The 19,475-nt window shown below is 43.4% G+C and overlaps 1 protein-coding gene across 5 annotated transcripts in view; it reads left to right on the forward strand.

Annotated features, from left to right (window-relative positions):
• The window catches only part of LOC140726568 (protein transport protein Sec24B-like), a 182,927-nt gene that overhangs the window by 45,646 nt on the left and 117,806 nt on the right, over nt 1-19,475 (forward strand). For 4 of the 5 annotated variants that reach the window (XM_073043125.1, XM_073043124.1, XM_073043127.1 and 1 more), the window contains one exon: nt 15,706-15,801. The exons of the other annotated variant lie outside the window; for it this stretch is intronic. In XM_073043125.1, coding sequence (XP_072899226.1) covers nt 15,706-15,801 — 96 coding nt within the window. The remainder of the gene's footprint in view (nt 1-15,705; nt 15,802-19,475) is intronic. 5 annotated transcript variants of the gene reach the window in all.

Genomic DNA, 19,475 nt, shown 5'->3' on the forward strand with positions numbered 1-19,475 from the left:
ATGTCCACCACGGGGAAGATTTTCTTGGACAGAATCATCCCTACTATTGCCGAACGCATCCTCATAGAGAGTGCGGATTCAGAGCAATAGAGGCACATCTGACATGATCAGTATATAGGACCCTGGTCAGACCCCACTTGGAGTACTGTGCTCAGTTCTGGTCGCCTCACTTCAGGAAGGATATGGAAGCTATAGAAAGGGTGCAGAGGAGATTTGCAAGGATGTTGCCTGGATTGGGGAGAATATTGCCCAATTCTCTATTGCCTTATGAGAATAGATTGAGTGAACTTGGCCTTTTCTCCTTGGAGTGACGGAGGATGAGAGGTGTATAAGATGATGAGAGGCATTGATCATGTGGATAGTCAGAGGCTTTTCCCAGGTCTGAAATGGTTGCCACAAGAGGAGACAGGTTTAAGGTGCTGAGGAGTAGGTAAGAGGAGACGTTAGGGGTAAGTTTTTTACTCAGAGTGGTGAGTGTGTGGAATGGGCTGCCGGCAACGGTGGTGGAGGTGGATACGATAGGATCTTTTAAGAGACTATTGGGTAGGCACATGGAGCTTAGAAAACTAGAGGGCTATAGGTAAGCCTAGTAATTTCTGAGGTAGGGACATGTTTGGCACAACTTTGTGGGCCGAAGGGCCAATATTGTGCTGTAGTTTTTCTATGTTTCTATGCAACATGGGACTGTACACAGTGTTCATTGACCTGACCAAGGCCTTTGATAAAGTCAGCAACGATGCTTTCTGGAAGATTGTCAAAGCTTGGCTGACCCCCGAAATTTCTCGCCATCCTGCAGCAGCTTCGTGAAGGCCAAAGTGGTCAGGTTAAACAAAAGGTGACTTATCTGACCCATTCCCTGTCAGTACTTGCGTGAAACAAGGCTATACTTTGGCAGCAATGCTCTTTGCCATCTTTTTCAGCTTGATGCTATGGGAAGTGAAGGAAACCACCTCAGAGACCATCAAGATTTAATTCCACACTGATGGAGGTATCTTCAACCTCCTCTGCCTTCTCACCCCGACAAAAAGCATTCTTGAGCTACTATATGTGGGCGACTGTGCTCTTCTCATGCACATAGAGGACGCACTACAGGCTGCAGTCGCTCAGTTTGTCAAGGCTGCAAGGGCTTTTGGTTAATGGTCAGTCTGAAGGAAACGATGATCCTCCATCAGAAGCCCCCTTGTGGCATTTACAACCCATCTCAGGCCACCCTCTCACCTCAGTAGAAAGTTCACCTACTTAGGCAGTATCATCTCCAAAAATGCTATGGTAATAGGAACATTGACAATCGATTTGCCAGAGCTAGTAGTGCCTTCAGGTGCCTCCAGAAACTGTTCCAGCGACTTAAGACCCGAAAATCTCCAGGCCCAGATGGGGTCTCCCCCTCCTGTCTACGAGCCTTTGCTGATCAGCTGGCTCCCATCTTCACTCAGCTCTTTAACAGATCTCTGGAGCTGAGTGTGGTTCCAACTTGCTTCAAGCGCTCTACCATCATCCCGGTCCCCAAGAAACCCACCATCACAGGACTGAACGACCACAGACCTGTCGCACTGACATCTGTAGTCATGAAATCCTTTGAACGCTTGGTGTTGAACCACCTGAAGACCCTCACCAGCAGCCTGCTGGATCCCCTGCAGTTTGCCTACCGGGCAAATAGGTCAGTAGACGATGCAGTCAACCTGGGACTGCACTATATCCTGCAACATCTGGATCGTCCTGGGACCTATGCTCGGATGCTGTTTGTGGATTTCAGTTCGGCGTTTAACACCATCGTCCCTCATACCCTCTGCTCCAAATTGTCTCACCTTACTGTGCCACCTGACCTCTGCGATTGGATTTACAGCTTCCTGACCAACAGAAGTCAGCAGGTAAGGATGGGACAGGTCACCTCGGATATTCAAATCACCAACACCGGCGCCCCCCAGGGGTGTGTCCTCTCTCCACTGCTGTTCTCCCTCTACACCAATGACTGCACCTCCTCCAACCCCTATGTGAAGCTTTTGAAGTTTGCAAACGACACTACCGTCATCGGACTCATCCAGAATAGTGATGAGTCTGCATATCGACAGCAGGTGGACCAACTGGCGCTCTGGTGCAGTCGGAACAATCTGGAGCTGAACACGCTCAAGACAAAGGAGATGATAGTGGATTTCAGGAGACATCCCCCCGCTATGTCTCCCCTCACAGTCCTCAGCAGCCCTGTGTCCACCGTGGAGAACTTCAGGTTCCTGGGAACCATCATCTCTCAGGATCTGAAGTGGGAGCAGAACATCAGCTCCATCCTGAAGAAGGCCCAGCAGCGGATGTATTTCCTGTGGCTCTTGAGGAAATACGGTCTGCCTCAGGAATTGCTGCTGCAATTCTACACTGCAGTCATTGAGTCTGTCCTGTGCACCACCATCATTGTGTGGTTTGGAGCCGCCACCAAGCAGGATAGAACCAGACTACAGCGCACAGTGAGGACTGCCGAGCGCATTATTGGAGCCTCTCTGCCCTCTATTGTGGACCTGTACTCTTCCAGGTTGAAGAAGAGGGCGGGGAACATCATAAAGGACTCCTCCCATCCTGCGCACGGACTGTTTGATCTGCTTCCGTCTGGTAGGCGCTTCAGATCCCTCCAGACTAAGACTAATAGGCACTGGAGAAGTTTTTTCCCTACCGCGGTCACTTTGCTGAACAGTTAACTGCCGGTTAACTGTCGGCTAACTATTACTTGGATTGCACTACCTGTATGTACAATTTATATTTTCATTTATATTTATCATTATTATTGTTATGAGCAGAGAGACAACATCTGCCGGAAGTAAATTCCTTGTATGTGCATAGGTACTTGGCGATTAAAGTCTGATTCTGATTCTAATGTGGAAGAACCACCAGCTGTGTGTGTCCACAGAAATCCAGGTGTACAGGGCACAACACTGCTATATGGCTCTGAAGCCTGGGTCTTGAACCACAAGCAAATCTGGTTGCTCGAGCGCTGCCTTTGCTCCAGCATGGGTACCAGCTAGCAGGATCTTGTCTTCAACAGCAAGGTCTTGGAGAATGCTCGACTCCAAGTATTGAAGTCACTTTGCTGCTTATGCAGATCCACATGTCCAGGTTATCGAAAGCAGTACTCTACACAGAGCTCTCTCAGGGCAAGAGCGATCGTGGTGACCTGCAAGTTAAGCAGCAGCTCTCTCAGGCAAATATCGAGGTCAACGAGTGGCAGCTGCTGGCTTGTGACAGAAACTGCTGTAGAACGTTGATCTGCAGAGCAAGAATTTCCAGAGGAGCGACTGCTGAAGAGGAGATGCAGGAAGGGTCGTACTGCCCAAGTGCCTGCATCCCAGATGTTCCCGTGTCCCTACTGCTCCAGAGACTGCAGATCCAGAGTTGGCCTCTACAGTCTCCAAAGATCGTGCTGTCACTCCTGAGGGCTCAGCCATCTCTGTTAGTTTGGGCAGATTGTGTTTGTCTATTATTGTGATTTAGATGACGATCAGACCACATTTTATGAGTAATTAATGCTGCAAGTCAGGCAACTGCAAAGTGTTCAAAAACGTTTTCTTGCAACCGTATTCATTTTGGACCTCACGCACATTTCATCTGTATTTGTCAGGGAGAAGAAAATCTAAGATAGTTCAGCTGAGGGAACAGTGATATTCTGGAGCCTCTCAACATAACAAACAATATGTTGAAGCTTAGAACAGTACAGCACAGGAACAGACCCTTTTGTCCATGATGTTGTGCCAACCTAATTAAGCTAGTAATTAAATGCTGAAGTAAATTAATCCATATCCAGTGTTGATAAAGTACAGAGTCTGAGTGTTGAAAGGACGAGATAGATATTGCACTTTGGAAGGAAAAACCAAGGTAGAACATACAAGGTAATGGTAGGGCACTGAGGAGTGCAGCAGAACAGAGGGATCTAGGAATACAGATACAGAATTCCTTAAAAGTGGCATCACAGGTAGATAGGGTAGTAAAGAGAGCTTTTGGTACATTGGCTGTATAAATCAAAGCATTGAGTATAAGAGTTGGAATGTTATGGTGAGGCCGAATTTGGAGTATTTGTGTGCAGTTTTGGTCACCAAATTACAGGAAGGATATTAATAAGGTTGAAAGAGGGCAGAGAAGGTTTACAAGGATGTTGCCGGGACTTGAAAAACTAAGTTACAGAGAAAGGTTGAATAGGTTAGGACTTTATTTCCTGGAGCGTAGGAGAATGAGGGGTGATTTGATAGAGGTATATAAAATTATGATGGGTATAGATAGAGTGAATGCAAGCAGGCTTTTTCCACTGAGGCCAGGGGAGAAAGAAACCAGAGGACGTGGGTTAAGGGTGAAGGGGGAAAAGTTTAAAGGGAACATTAAGGGGGGGGCTTCTTCACGCAGAGAGTGGTGGGAGTGTGGAATGAGCTGCGGGATGAAGCGGTAAATGTGGGCTCACTTTTAACATTTAAGAAAAAATTGGACAGGTACATGGATGAGAGGTGTATGGAGGGATATGGGCTGGGTGCAGGTCAGTGGGACTAGACAGAAAAGTGGTTCGGCACAGCCAAGAAGGGCCAAAAGGCCTGTTTCTGTGCTGGAATGTTCTATGGTTCTATAGGGTGGATGTGGGAAAGACGTTTCCTGTGGTGAGGGTATCCAGAACTAGGAGGCACAGACTCAAAATTGAGGGGTGACCTTTTAGAACAAAGGTAAGGAGGACATTTTTTAGCCGAAGAGTAGTGAATCTGTGGAATACTCTGGCACAGACTATGATGGAGGCCAAGTCCGTGAGTATATTTAAAGTGGAAGTTGATAGATTCTTGGTTGGTCGGGGTAGCAAGAGATATGGTGAGAGGGCAGGTGTATGGGGTTGAGTGGGATCAGCCATGATGAAATGGCAAGTGGACTTGATGGTTTGAATGGCCTAATTCTGCTCCTGTGTCTTATGGTCTACCTCTGGCTATTCCCATCAATAATAAGTATACCATTTTGGATACTGTTGAGGGGGAACGAACTACCAGGAGGGAGCCACAGTGACTGGGTCCCTGGAAATGTGGCTCAGAAGGGAAGGGGGTAGAAGAGGACTGCAGTAGTGATAAGACAATAGACATAGGTGTAGAAGTAGACCATTCGGCCCTTCGAGCCTGCACTGCCATTTTGAGATCATGGCTGATCAACTACTATCAATACCCGGTTCCTACCTTGTCCCCATATCCCTTGATTCCCCTATCCATAAGATACCTATCTAGCTCCTTCTTGAAAGCATCCAGAGAATTGGCCTCCACTACCTTCCGAGGCAGTGCATTCCAGACCCCCATAACTCTCTGGGAGAAGAAGTTTTTCCTTAACTCTGTCCTAAATGACCTACCCCTTATTCTCAAACCATGCCCTCTGGTACTGGACTCTCCCAGCATCTGGAACATATTTCTTGCCTCTATCTTGTCCAATCCTTTAATAATCTTATATGTTTCAATCAGATCCCCTCTCAATCTCCTTAATTCCAGCGTGTACAAGCCCAGTCTCTCTAACCTCTCTGCGTAAGACAGTCCAGACATCCCAGGAATTAACCTCGTGAATCTGCGCTGCACTTCCTCTACAGCCAGGATGTCCTTCCTTAACCCTGGAGACCAAAACTGTACACAATACTCCAGGTGTGGTCTCACCAGGGCTCTGACAAATGCAAGAGGATTTCCTTGCTTTTGTACTCAATTCCCTTTGTAATAAAGGCCAACATTCCATTAGCCTTCTTCACTGCCTGCTGCACTTGCTCATTCACCTTCAGTGACTGATGAACAAGGACTCCGAGATCTCTTTGTATTTCTCCCTTACCCAACTCTACACCGTTCAGATAATAATCTGCCTTCCTGTTCTTACTCCCAAAGTGGATAACCTCACACTTATTCACATTAAATGCCATCTGCCAAGTATCTGCCCACTCACCCAGCCTATCCAAGTCACCCTGAATTCTCCTAACATCCTCATCACATGTCACACTGCCACCCAGCTTAGTATCATCAGCAAATTTGCTGATGTTATTTTCTATGCCTTCATCCAAATCGTTAACGTAAATGGTAAACAGCTGTGGTCCCAATACCGAGCCCTGTGGCACCCCACTAGTCACCACCTGCCATTCCGAGAAACACCCATTCACCGCTACCCTTTGCTTTCTATCTGCCAACCAGTTTTCTATCCATGTCAATGCCTTCCCCCTGATGCCCTGAGCTTTGATTTTACCCACCAATCTTCTATGTGGGACCTTATCAAATGCCTTCTGAAAATCGAGGTACACTACATCCACTGGATCCCCCGTCTAACTTCCTGGTTACATCCTCGAAAAACTCCCAACAGATTAGTCAAGCATGATTTACCCTTGGTAAATCCATGCTGGCTCGGCCCAATCCTATCACTGCTATCTAGATATGCCACTATTTCATCCTTAATAATGGACTCTAGCATTTTTCCCACCACCGATGTCAGGCTGACAGGTCGATAGTTCTCTGTTTTCTCCCTCCCTCCTTTCTTAAAAAGTGGGATAACATTAGCCATTCTCCAATCCTCAGGAACTGATCCTGAATCTAAGGAACATTGGAAAATGATTACCAATGCATCCGCAATTTCCAGGGCCACCTCCTTTAGTACCCTAGGGTGCAGACCATCTGGATCCCATAGTTAGAGGAGTAGATACAGGAGAGACACCTAGATGGTATGATGCCTCCCAGGTACCAGGGTCAGGAACGTCTCGGATTGGGTCTGCGACATTCAAAAGGGGGGACAGAGAGCAACCAGAAGTCTTACAACCATAAGACCATAGGACATGGTACCTATTGACACCAGTGATGCAGGTAGATAAGTGATAAGATCCTGAAGAGACAATTTAGGGAGCTAGGTAGAAAGTTCCAGGGTAGCGATCTCTGAATTGCTTTTATACCATGCATGAATAAGGCTAAGAATAGAATGATTTGGCAATGAATGTGTAGCTGAGAAATGGTGCAGGGTGACAGCATTTCAGATTTCTGGATCATCGAGATCACTTCTGGCGATGTTATCATCTGTACAAAAGGGATGGGTTACATCTGAACCTGATGGGGACCAACATCCTTGCGGGTATATTTTCTAGACCTTTTGGGGAGGGCTTAAACTACTTTAGCAAATGGATGGGAACTGGAGTGATAGGGCTATTGGTTTAGAAGCAGAGGCAGTGTGTACTGACACTGTCAGCCAGGGCAGGCAGATGACGGCAAAATTGCAGTCAGTGGGATTGGTTGCAGTGCAAAAGAAGGACAAAATCGAAAAGCTTGACAGGTATTATATTTAAATGTTTGTAGTATATGGAATAAAGTGGATGATCTTGTAGCACACGTAGAGATTTGCAAATATGACATTGTGGGAATCACTAAGTTGTGGCTGAAAGAGAAGTATAGTAGTGAGCTTAACATTGTATCTAAAGAACAGGCAAGTATGCATAGGGAGTGCCATAGCTGTGTTGGTAAACAAAAAAAGAAATCAAATCCTTAGAAAGAGGTGCCATATAATTGGAAGATGTAGAATCCCTGTGAGTAGTTAAGAAACTGCAAGTGAAAAAAGACCCTGATGAGGATTATATACAGACCTCCAAACAGTAATCAGGATGTAGGCTACAAATTACAATGGGAGACAGAAAAGGCATGTCAGAAGGGTAATGTTATGATAGCCATGGGGGTTTGCAAAATGCAGGTAGATTGGGAAAATCAGATTGGCGCTGGATCCAAAGAAAGAATGCCTACAAGATGGCTTTTAAGAGCATTTTGTGGTTGAGCCCACTAGGGGATAACACCCAATCCAGAATAGCTTGTGTAATGAACTGGATTTGATTAGGGAGCTTAAGGTAAAGAAACCTTTAGAATATGGTGATTATAATTTGATAGAATTCACCCTGCAATTTGAGAAGGAGAAGGTGCATCAGTATTACAGTGGAGAAAGGGGAATTACAGAGGCATGAGAAAAGAGCTGGCCAAAGTCGATTGGAAAGGGACACTAGCAGGGATGACGGTGGAGCAGCAATGGATAGAGTTTCTGGGAGCAATTTGAAAGGCACAGGATCGATGCCTCCCAAAGAAGTGTAGTAGTATTCTAAAGGCAGGATAACACAAACATGGCTGACGAGAAGTCAAAGCCAACATAAAAGTAAAAGAGAGGGGATACAACAGAGCAAAAAGTTAGTGGGAAGTTACAGGATTGGGAAGCTTTTACAAACCAACTGAAGTCAACTAAAAAGCCATAAGTGTTGTAAAAGATGAAATATGGAGTTAAGCAACCAAAGGGCCTGCATTGTGTTGTAGGTTTTCTATGTTCTAAAGAGGATACCACAAGTTTTTTTTAAGGTATATAAAGAGTAAAAGAGAGGCAAGAGTAGATGACACTGGAGAGGAGGTAATGTCAGGCAAGGAAATGGCGGACAAACTAAGTATTTTGCATCAGTCTTCACTGTGGAAGACACCAGCAGTTGTTTTTACTAGGGAGAAGGTGCTTGGGAAACTGAATAATCTGAAGGTATATAAGCCATCTGAATCAGATGTACTACATGCCAGGGTTCTGAAAGATACAGCTGAAAAGATTGTTGAGATGTTAGTAATGATCTTTCAAGAATCACTAGATTCTGGAATGGTTCGGGAGGACTGGAAACTTGCAAATGTCGCTCCACTCTTCAAGAAGGGAGGGTGGTAGAAGAAAGGAAGTTATAGGTCAGTTAACCTAGCCTCAGTGGTTGGGAAGATGTTGGAGTCGATTGTTAAGGATGTGTTTTCAAGGTACATGATAAAACAGGCCAAAGTCAGCATGGAAAATGTTGCCTAACAAATCTGTTGGAATTGTTTGATGAAATAAAAAGCAGGATAGACAAAAGAGAATCAGTGTATATTGTGTACTTAGATTTTCAGAAGGCCTTTGACAAGGTGGCACACATGAGGCTGTTTAGAAAGAGGCCATGGTATTATAGGAAAGGTACTAGCATGGATAAAGCATTGGCTGACGAGCAGGAGGCAAAGTGTGTGAATAAAGAGAGCCTTTGCTGAATAGGCTGCTGGTGACAAGTGGTGTTCCACAGGGATCAGTGTTGGGATCGCTTCTTTTTATGTTTTGTGTCAGTAATTTGGATGACAGAATTGATGGCTTTGAGGCTAAATTGACAGACAATACAAAAATAATTAGTGTTGAGAAAGCAGATGCTGTGGAAGGACTTGGATAATAAGGAGAACGGGCAAATGGAATACAGTGTTGGGAATTTTATAGTCATGCACATTAGTAGCATAGACTATTTTGTAATCTGGAAGAAAATTCAAAAATCCGAGGCGTGAAGGGACTTGGGAATCCTTGGGCAGGTTGAGTCGGTGGTGAGGAAGTTAAGTGGAATGTTAGCATTCATTTCAAGAAGGCTAAAATTTAAAAGCAAGTATGTAATTCTGAGGCTTTATAAGGCACTGGTGAGGTCTCACCTGAAGTATTATGAACAGTTTTGGTTATCCTTATTGTAGAAAGGATCTGCTGACTTTGGAGAACATTCAGAGGAAGTTCATGAGAATGGTTCTGGGAATGAAAGACTCATTGTATGAGGAGTAATTGATGTCTCTGGGCTTTTACTTGAACTTAGAAGTATGATGAGATATTTAATTGAAGCCTGAATTTTGAAAAGCCTAGATAGAGTGGATCTGGAGAGGGTGTTTCCTGTAGTGGGGGAGTTTTGGACGAGAAGGCATAACCTCAATAGAGGGACATCCATTTGAAGAATTTCTTCAGCCAGAGGGTGGTGAATTTGTTGCTACAAGGCAGTTGTGGAGGCCAGGTCATTGGGTATAATTAAGGCAGAGGTTGTTAAGATCTTGATTAGTCAGGGTGAGAAAAGTTATGGAAAGAAGGCAAGAGAATAGTTTTGAGAGGGAAATGGATCAGCCAAGATGAAATGGTGGAGCAGATGGGCTGAATGGCCTAAAACTCACCAATGTTTTTATGGTCTTATGATATCCCTCCATTCTCTGCAGCCTCATCTGCCTGTCCGAGAGCCTCTTAAACGTATTGTATTTGCCTCTGTTACCTCCCTGGCAATGTATTCCAGGTACCCACCACTGTCTGTATCTCCTTTGAATCTGCCCCTTCCTAGCTTAAATACATGCCTCTAATTTAAGTCATTTTGATCCTGGGAAAGAGATTCTGACCATTTCCCACATCTGTTCCTCTTATAATTTTATACTTCTATCAGTCTCCCCTCAGCCTCTGCCACTCAGGAGAAAAATAGTCTCAATTTGTCCAGCCTCTCCTTGTAGCATGTGCTCCTTAATCCAGGCAGCATCCTAGTGAAACTCTTCTGCACCTCTCCAATGCCTCCCATTCTTCCTATAATGGGATAATCACAATTAAATGCAGTACTCCAGGTGCAGCCAAACTAGACTTTTATAAAGCTACAACATAAATTCCTGTTTCTTGACCTCACTGCCTTGACTAATAAAGGGAAGCATGCATTTGCCGCCTTTCCACCCTATCAACTTGTGCAGTCACCTTTAAGGAGCTGTGGACTTGGACCTGAAGATTCTTTTGTATATCAACACTGTTAAGGGTTCTACCAATAATTGTACTGTCCCTTTGCAATTGATCTCCCAAAGTGCATCACCTACACTTGGCTATGCCATTTCTTGGATGATATTTGTAAGTGATTTATATGCTGCTGAATCCTTTAGCAATCTTTTACAATATGTACAACATTTACTAGTGCACCAATCTATGTTTACATGCATGTCATTTATAGATATCACAAACAGCTTGGATCCCAAAATAGATCACCCTTGTACCTCCGGACAACATCCACAGCTCTACCTTCATCAATGACCTTCTTCACCTCCTTTGAAAGCACTACCATAGAGCATAGAACATAGAATAGTACAGCACATTACAGGCCCTTCGGCCCACAATGTTGTGCCGACCGTCAAACTCTGGCTCCCATATAACCCCCCACCTTAAATTCCTCCATATACCTGTCTAGTAGTCTCTTAAACTTCACTAGCGTATCTGCCTCCACTGACTCAGGCAGTGCATTCCACGCACCAGCCACTCTCTGAGTGAAAAACCTTCCTCTAATATCCCCCTTGAACTTCCTTCCCCTTACCTTAAAGCCATGTCCTCTTGTACTGAGCAGTGGTGCCCTGGGGAAGAGGCGCTGGCTGTCCACTCTGTCTATTCCTCTTAATATCTTGTACACCTCTATCGTGTCTCCTCTCATCCTCCTCCTCTCCAAAGAGTAAAGCCCTAGTTCCCTTAATCTCTGATCATAATCCATACTCTCTAAACCAGGCAGCATCCTGGTAAATCTTCTCTGTACCCTTTCCAATGCTTCCACATCCTTCCTATACTGAGGCGACCAGAACTGGACACAGTACTCCAAGTGTGGCCTAACTAGAGTTTTATAGAGCTGCATCATTACATCGCGTCTCTTAAACTCTATCCCTCGACTTATGAAAGCTAACATTCCATAAGCTTTCTTAACTACCCTATCTACCTGTGAGGCAACTTTCAGGGATCTGTGGACATGTACCCCCAGATCCCTCTGCTCCTCCACACTACCAAGTATCCTGCCATTTACTTTGTACTCTGCCTTGGAGTTTGTCCTTCCAAAGTGTACTACCTCACACTTATCCGGGTTGAACTCCATCTGCCACTTCTCAGCCCACTTCTGCATCCTATCAATGTCTCTCTGCAATCTTCGACAATCCTCTACACTATCTACAACACCTCCAACCTTTGTGTTGTCTGCAAACTTGCCAACCCACCCTTCTACTCCCACATCCAGGTCGTTAATAAAAATCACAAAAAGTAGAGGTCCCAGAACAGATCCTTGTGGGACACCACTAGTCATAACCCTCCAATCTGAATGTACTCCCTCCACCACAACCCTCTGCCTTCTGCAGGCAAGCCAATTCTGAATCCAACTGGCCAAACTTCCCTGGATCCCATGCCTTCTGACTTTATGAATAAGCCTACTGTGTGAAACCTTGTCAAATGCCTTACTAAAATCCATGTAGATCACATCCACTGCACTACCCTCATCTATATGCCTGATCACCTCCTCAAAGACCTCTATCAGGCTTGTTAGGCATGATCTGCCCTTCACAAAGCCATGCTGACTGTACCTGATCAGACCATGATTCTCTAAATGTCCATAGATCCTATCTCTAAGAATCTTTTCCAACAGCTTTCCCACCACAGACGTAAGGCTCACTGGCCTATAATTACCTGGACTATCCCTACTACCTTTTTTGAACAAGGGGACAACATTCGCCTCCCTCCAATCCTCCGGTACCATTCCTGTGGACAACGAGAACATAAAGATCCTAGCCAGAGGTTCAGCAATCTCTTCCTTTGCCTTGTGAAGCAATCTGGGGAATATTCCATCAGGCCCCGGGGACTTATCCGTCCTAATGTATTTTAACAACTCCAACACCTCCTCTCCCTTAATATCAACATGCTCCAGAACATCAACCTCACTCATATTGTCCTCACCGTCATCAAGTTCCCTCTCAGTGGTGAATACTGAAGAGAAGTATTCATTGAGGACCTCGCTCATTTCCACAGCCCCCAGGCACATCTTCCCACTTTTATCTCTAATCGGTCCTACCTTCACTCTTGTCATCCTTTTGTTCTTCACATAATTGAAGAATGCCTTGGGGTTTTCCTTTACCCTACTCGCCAAGGCCTTCTCATGCCCCCTTCTTGCTCTTCTCAGCCCCTTCTTAAGCTCCTTTCTTGCTACCCTCTCTTCCTCAGTCGACCCATCGGATCCTTGCTTCCTAAACCTCATGTATCCTGCCTTCTTCCACCTGACTAGATTTTCCACTTCACTTGTCACCCATGGTTCCTTCATACTACCATTCTTTATCTTCCTCACTGGGACAAATTTATCCCTAACATCCTGCAAGAGATCCTTAAACATTGACCCCATGTCCATAGTACATTTCCCTGCAAAAACATCATCCCAATTCACACCCGCAAGTTCTAGCCTTATAGCCTCATAATTTGCCCTTCCCCTATTAAAAATTTTCCTGTCCTCTCTGATTCTATCCTTTTCCATGATAATGCTAAAGGTCAGATTATCATGTTAGTAAAACATGATGCCATACTGACTGCCCTTAATTAGGCCACACTTACCCAGATGTGCATGAATTTTAACTCTAAGAATCCTCTCCAATAGCTTCCTTACCACTGACATGAGACTCACTGGTCTGTGGTTTCCCAGATTATTCCGATTTGAAGACTGAAACAACATTAGCTACTGGTCAATCCTACAGAACCTTGCCTGAGGCTAGCAAAGACACAAAAGATCATGGGCCATGTCCCCAGCAATCTCATCTCTTGCCTCTCTCAATAAACTGGGATAGATTCTATCAGGCTCTAGAGATTTGCCCACTTTAATGTTCTTCAAAATATCCAATACCACCCATTTCTTGATTTCAAAACATCCTAGCATCATCCATATTGATCTAGCTATTTTCCATGTCCTTCCCCTTTGTAAATACCTATACAGAGCAATTATTTTGTACCTTGTCCACATAATCTGACCACAAGCATAAACGCCTTTAGTCTTGAGTTGACCTACCCTCTTTCTCATTATTCTCCTGTTTTAAGATATTTATAAAGTTCCTTGGGAATTTCTTTAATGCTTTAATCCTGGTCCTTTGCTATATTGTTCCATGTCTGTGTAAAAGTGCGATTTGTACACACGGAGAGAAACAATGTCACCACAGACATGGTGGACTGAAGGGCATGTTTCTGTGCTGTGTATGATAACCTTGACTTTCGTCGTCAGTTTTTGTACTGGCTTTGAGTCTATTATGAAGTTTTTAGTTACTATCAGGACCTCTAGAAAACATACTATAGAACATTAATGAGTTGGCCATGAAGCCATCAATTCCAACATCCAAATCATTAATGTATAAGGTGAAAAGAAGCGGTTCCAACTCTGACCCCTGTAGAGCACCACATCACTAACAGCCAACTAGAAAAGGCTCCCAGTATTTCCATTTGTTGTCTTCTGCTACTCATCTGTTCTTCTATCCATGCTGATATCTTTTCTGAAGCTTCATGGGCTCTTGTTAAGCAGCCTCTTCTTCGGCACCTTGCCATAGGCCTTCTCCCACTTACTCCCCTGTAACCTATTCTCTCTGAACCTGATTCTCCTGCCACCTTCTGATACTGGTGCTAAAGTATCAATTAGCTGGCTCTCTAACGCTCATTCTGTCATTAGCCTCACATTAGCTAATAGCTTTCACATTGGATCTCAACTTTCAGAAGCTGGTAAATCTGTTTAATTTTCCTTAGAGACATGATGGTGTTTGCATCCAGGAATGCCTTGCATTTTTAATTAATTAGTTTAAATCTCCGGGTCACTTCAGAAAACTAGTGTCAGTGCTTTCTGGTAGAGAAGCCAAAAGTCTCGAGCCTGGTATTAATTGTGGTTCACAGACATTGTGGCCACGGTGCAACGTGTCAGGTTTGGGATGCTGACTGACTTTCTGGTGTAATTGATGACTTTTGGAAATCTTAAATACAGTACATCCACCAGTTGTGTTTTGTCCAACCGTTTGGATGCATCCTAAGTGTTTCCCTTTGATAAAACAGTGCTATTTCCGGATTTCCATAATAGGATTTTCTAAGAGTCCTCTGGGCATGTAATAATTGTATCTAATTTCAGCATCGACTTGGCAGCAAACATGTTTCTTATTTTGTTTCTTTCCTCCCTCCTAAAAATAACAACACACCATTTGTGGTTTATCAGTCTACCTGCATCCTTGCAAATGTAGGGAATTTTGTTGTAACCATTATCCCTGATGATGACAACTGCTCATTTTGGGGGAAGAAAGGCCCATGAATTTGTTCTTAACATGGTAAATTTTATTTACCATAAATATGAAAATTAAAGCTGCCTCAGTAATTATATTGCATTTGTTACAATCTCTTGATTTAATTGTCCATCTGTCCATTTGTATAGCCACTGTTGGGGGGGGGGGGCTTTTCTAGGTTACTCGCTCTAATGATTTCTTTCCTTTGTTATTTCAAATATACACACAATCTGATTGTGCTTTAACTTTCTGAGTATTTTGTTATTATCCTCATTTTCCATTCTGTCTGTCCTTCCAAAATATTTCCCTGCCTTCTTCACTTTGCACCTATAATCAATCTCTTTCACAGCTATTTGATCCTACCCGTTTTTATTTATTTATACTCTCAATTCAGCAAGAGGTACTGTCTTGTTCTATGTGCTGTGCTCATACTGACGTCAAGACTTTAGTTCTAACCTGTTGCCATTCTTTTATTTTTATGTGCTTTGTCCTTTGCTTGCTACTTATCAGTGCTTCACCTCCTAATCTATGTCTGTGCTTGGCTGTGGAGTATGAAAACTTCCTGTGGTTTTTAAAATACTTAGTACATCATGAAGACAGATAGATTTTAGACTTCAGGTTGAGAATTTGTGTTATGATAGGAAAATAATGTATCATCTTAAACTGGCATTTTCCAAAAAGGTTCATTATGAGCACGTGTCTGTAGAGTGCTTCTGTTAATTTTTAATCTGTTATGTGAGTTGCCTTTTCATTAACAATTAGGTTTGCATCCCACTAGTTTATCTTTCTTAACTTATTGAATGATTTACGCTGTGATTCTTAATTCTTTGCTCTGCTTAATTTTCTTTGTTTTGTGCTTTCCACTTTACAGGCATGCACTGTGGATTTGTTTCTAATAATCAAGTTAATTCAGCACCAAGTCCCTTGTCATCAACTTCAGATGATGAGGATGATGATGATGAAGCAGGTGTGCTTTATGTTTTAACAGATGACATGTGTTGCCGCTGATATGCATATGCTGAATTCATTTGCTGTAAATTGTGTAACATTGTTGGATTATAAAACCACAAGTTGTTTAGTTGAGTGTTTGAAAGGCTCTCAGTTGAATAATTAACGATGATTGGGTACAGTTTATCACTGAAGTAGTTTCCTGTTCAATGATTAAACCAGGACTCTGTAAGTCTTAATGTTGAGTGTGCGGCATGAAGTGATATATTTCACTGCAGGTTTACTGTTTTTCTCGGTGATCCATGTGATATGACTGAGCATCATGGAATGGAAAGAAATTTGTATAAGGTTATTCTCATGAATGCAGGACATTGTACGTGAATAGTGGGGCAAATGTCTGAGGTTGAGTAATGGATGTAATAGTTGAAAGTATAGCAAGATGATCAACCAGGCTTGTTTGAAGAAACTCCTGCCCAATTACAATCAGCATATAACCTGTGGCACCAGAGATATCAATATACTAGACCACTGTTATACTAAGATAAAAAATGCCTACCGTTCCATGCCTCGACTGCATTTTGGAAAATCTGATCACTTGGCTATTCTTCTCCTGCCTGCACACAGGCAGAGGCTAAAGAGCAAGGCTGTAGAGATTAGGATAACAAAAAAGTGGTTGCAGAAGGCAGAGGAATGGCTACAGGATTGCTTCGAGTTGGTGAGCTGCGCCGTGCTCGACTCATCTGTGGATCTAAGTGAATACAACATGGTTGTCATGGACTTTATAAAAACAGTTGTGAATGAGTGTGTGATCCCACAAAATCATTCAGAGTCTTCCCCAACCAGAAGCCCTGGATGAATCATGAAGATGGTAACCTGCATCTATAACTATTGTCCAATAGATATTGCATCCACAGTGGTGAAATGTTTTGAGAGTTTGGTGATGCAACATATCAACTCCTGCCTGAGAAGTGACTTGGATCTGCTCCAATTTGCATTGCAGCACAACAGGTTCACAGCAGATGCCATCTCATTGGCTCTTCACTCAGCCCTGGAACATCTACAGCAAAGGTGTATTAATCAGGATGCTCTTTATCAGCCACAGCTCTGCATTCAACACCATTATTCCCTCAAAACTAATCAATAGGCTTTAAGACCTTGGCCTCAATGCCTCCATGTGCAATTCATCCTCAATTTCCTCACTTACAAAATCCAGTCTGTTCATATTGGCAACAACATCGCCACTACAATCTCCATCAGCACTGTGGCACCACAAGGCTGTGTGCTTAGCCCCCTGCTCTACTCACTTTACACTTATGACTGTGTGCTAAACACATCTCCAATGCCATTTTCAAGTTTGCTGACAACACCACTGTCGTTGGCTGAATCAAAGGTGGTGACAAATCTGCATATAGGAGGAAGATTGAAAATCTGGCTGAGTGGTTTCCATAACAACAGCCTCTCAGTGTCAGCAAGTCCAAGGAACTGATTATTGACTTCAGGAGAGAGAAAACAGAGGTTCATGAACTAGTCCTCACTGGAGGATCAGAGATGGAGAGAGTCAGCAACTTTAAATTCCTTGCTGTTATTATTTTGGAGGACTTCTCCTGGGCCCAGCCCATAAATACAATTACAAAGAAAGCACGGCAATGCCTCTACTTCCTTAGGAGTTTGCAAAGATTCAGCATGATGTCTAACATTTTGACAAACTTTTATGTATGTGTGCTGGAGAGTATATTGACTGGCTACACCACAGCCTAGTATGGAAACACCAATGCCCCGAATGGAAAAGCCTGTAAAAAGTAATGGATACGTCCCAGTCCATCACATGTATTGAGCACATCTACGTGAGCATTGTTGCAGGAAAGCAGTATCCAGGGGCTCACACTTTCCAGGTCATGCTGTCTTCTCACTACTGCCATCAGGAAGAAGGTACAGGAGCCTCGAGACTCACACCACCACGTTGAGGAACAGTTATTACCCCTCAACCATCAGGCTCTTGAACCAAAGGAGTTAACTTCACTCAACTTCACTTGCCCTATCACTGAAATGTTCCCACAATCTATGAACTCAGTTTCCAGGGCTCTTCATCTCATGTGCTCGATATTTATCGCTTGCTTATCTATCTATCTACTTATCTTTTTTTATTTGTTCTCTTTTGTACATTGGTTGAATGTGCAATTGGTGCAGTCTTTCACTGATTCTGTTATGGTTATTTTTCTATTATGGATTTATTGAGTATGCCTGCAAGAAAATAAATCTCAGGGTTGTATGCAGTGACATATTTGTACTTTGATAGTAAATTTACTTTGAACTTTGAAGATTGAGCAAAGCTAGCTGAGACTTACGAAAGGAAAATCATGCTTAACAATCTTTTTTTAGCATGAGGGAGAACAAGTGACCATAGGCAATTTGAGTTCACAGACAGTATTTGAAAAGATCTTAATGATAAAAATAAAGCACGAGCGATTGGTGATTAAGGATTTGTTGACGGATAGGAAACGGAGAAGGAATAAACAGGTGACTCAACCAGCGCTATTCAAAATGATTTGGTTGAGGGAAACAAAGTGTGACATTTCCAGGTTTGGGATGATGCAGGCCTAGGATGGGTTGGGGATGGGAGCTGTGAGGAGGATGCAGAGGCTCAGTTATAATTTAGATAAACAGGATGAAACTGTCCGGAAGCTTTACTTTTAGGAACCAAAATATAATTATCCAAATAGGTTCAGATTTGGAAAATGGAAGGCTTGGTATCCTTATACACTAGTTACCTAAAGAATCTACATCAACTTTTGGGAGAGAAAAAAATTATATTAGCCTTCATTGCAAGGTGATTTGAGTTCAGATGTCTTGCTGTGCTGTACAGGGCCTTAGTGAGATCCCATCTGGATTTTTATTACAGTTTTGATTTCCATATCTGATGAAGGATATTGTTGCCAAGTGGGAGTGCAGCAAATGTTTACTTGACTGGAATGAAGAGAAATAGATTTGATTGTATGGGGTTCCTGCCCCTTCCCCCCCCCCCCCCCCCCCCCAATTCATCAGAGTTTAGAGGAACAACGGAGGCTTGGCTTTCACTTCTTAGCAGGACAAGTCAGTCTGGATGTAGAATGAATGCTCGTGATAGCTAGGGAGACCAGACCACAGTATTGCAGACTCAGAGTTTGGAGTATGCCATTAGATGTGAGATGGACGTCGAAAATCACAGCACAGGCCTTTCTGCCTGCAATGCTGTGCCAACCTTTTAACTTACTCTAAGATAAATCTAACCTTTCCCTCCTGCATTGCCCTCCATTTTTCTTTTCTCCATGTGCCTATCCAAGAGTTTCCCAAACATCCCACCATCCCCAGCAGAGACTCCATGCACCCGCTACTCTCTAAGTTTCCACCCAAACAGACTTTTTCCTAAGATAAGAGAGTCTAAAACTGAAAGAATAGGTTTAAGGTAAGAGGGGAACAGTTTAAAGGGAATTAGAAAACATTTTCCATAGAGGATGGATTTGTGGAATATATGGGGAAAGCTGCTCCAGGAGAAATTCCTTCACTCCTTTACCAGAGGACGCAAATGATGTAGAAAAGCCCATTGCAGAATGCAGTTCAGGCCAAGAAATTAAAATACTTTCAAGACTGAGGTACTTCATGCTGAGGGGAAACAGAGATAAAGCAGGAACAGGGTATTGAAGCGATTATCTGTTA

The sequence above is a fragment of the Hemitrygon akajei genome, chromosome 4 (assembly GCF_048418815.1).
Source record: "Hemitrygon akajei chromosome 4, sHemAka1.3, whole genome shotgun sequence".
In the NCBI taxonomy this organism is placed as follows: domain Eukaryota; kingdom Metazoa; phylum Chordata; class Chondrichthyes; order Myliobatiformes; family Dasyatidae; genus Hemitrygon; species Hemitrygon akajei.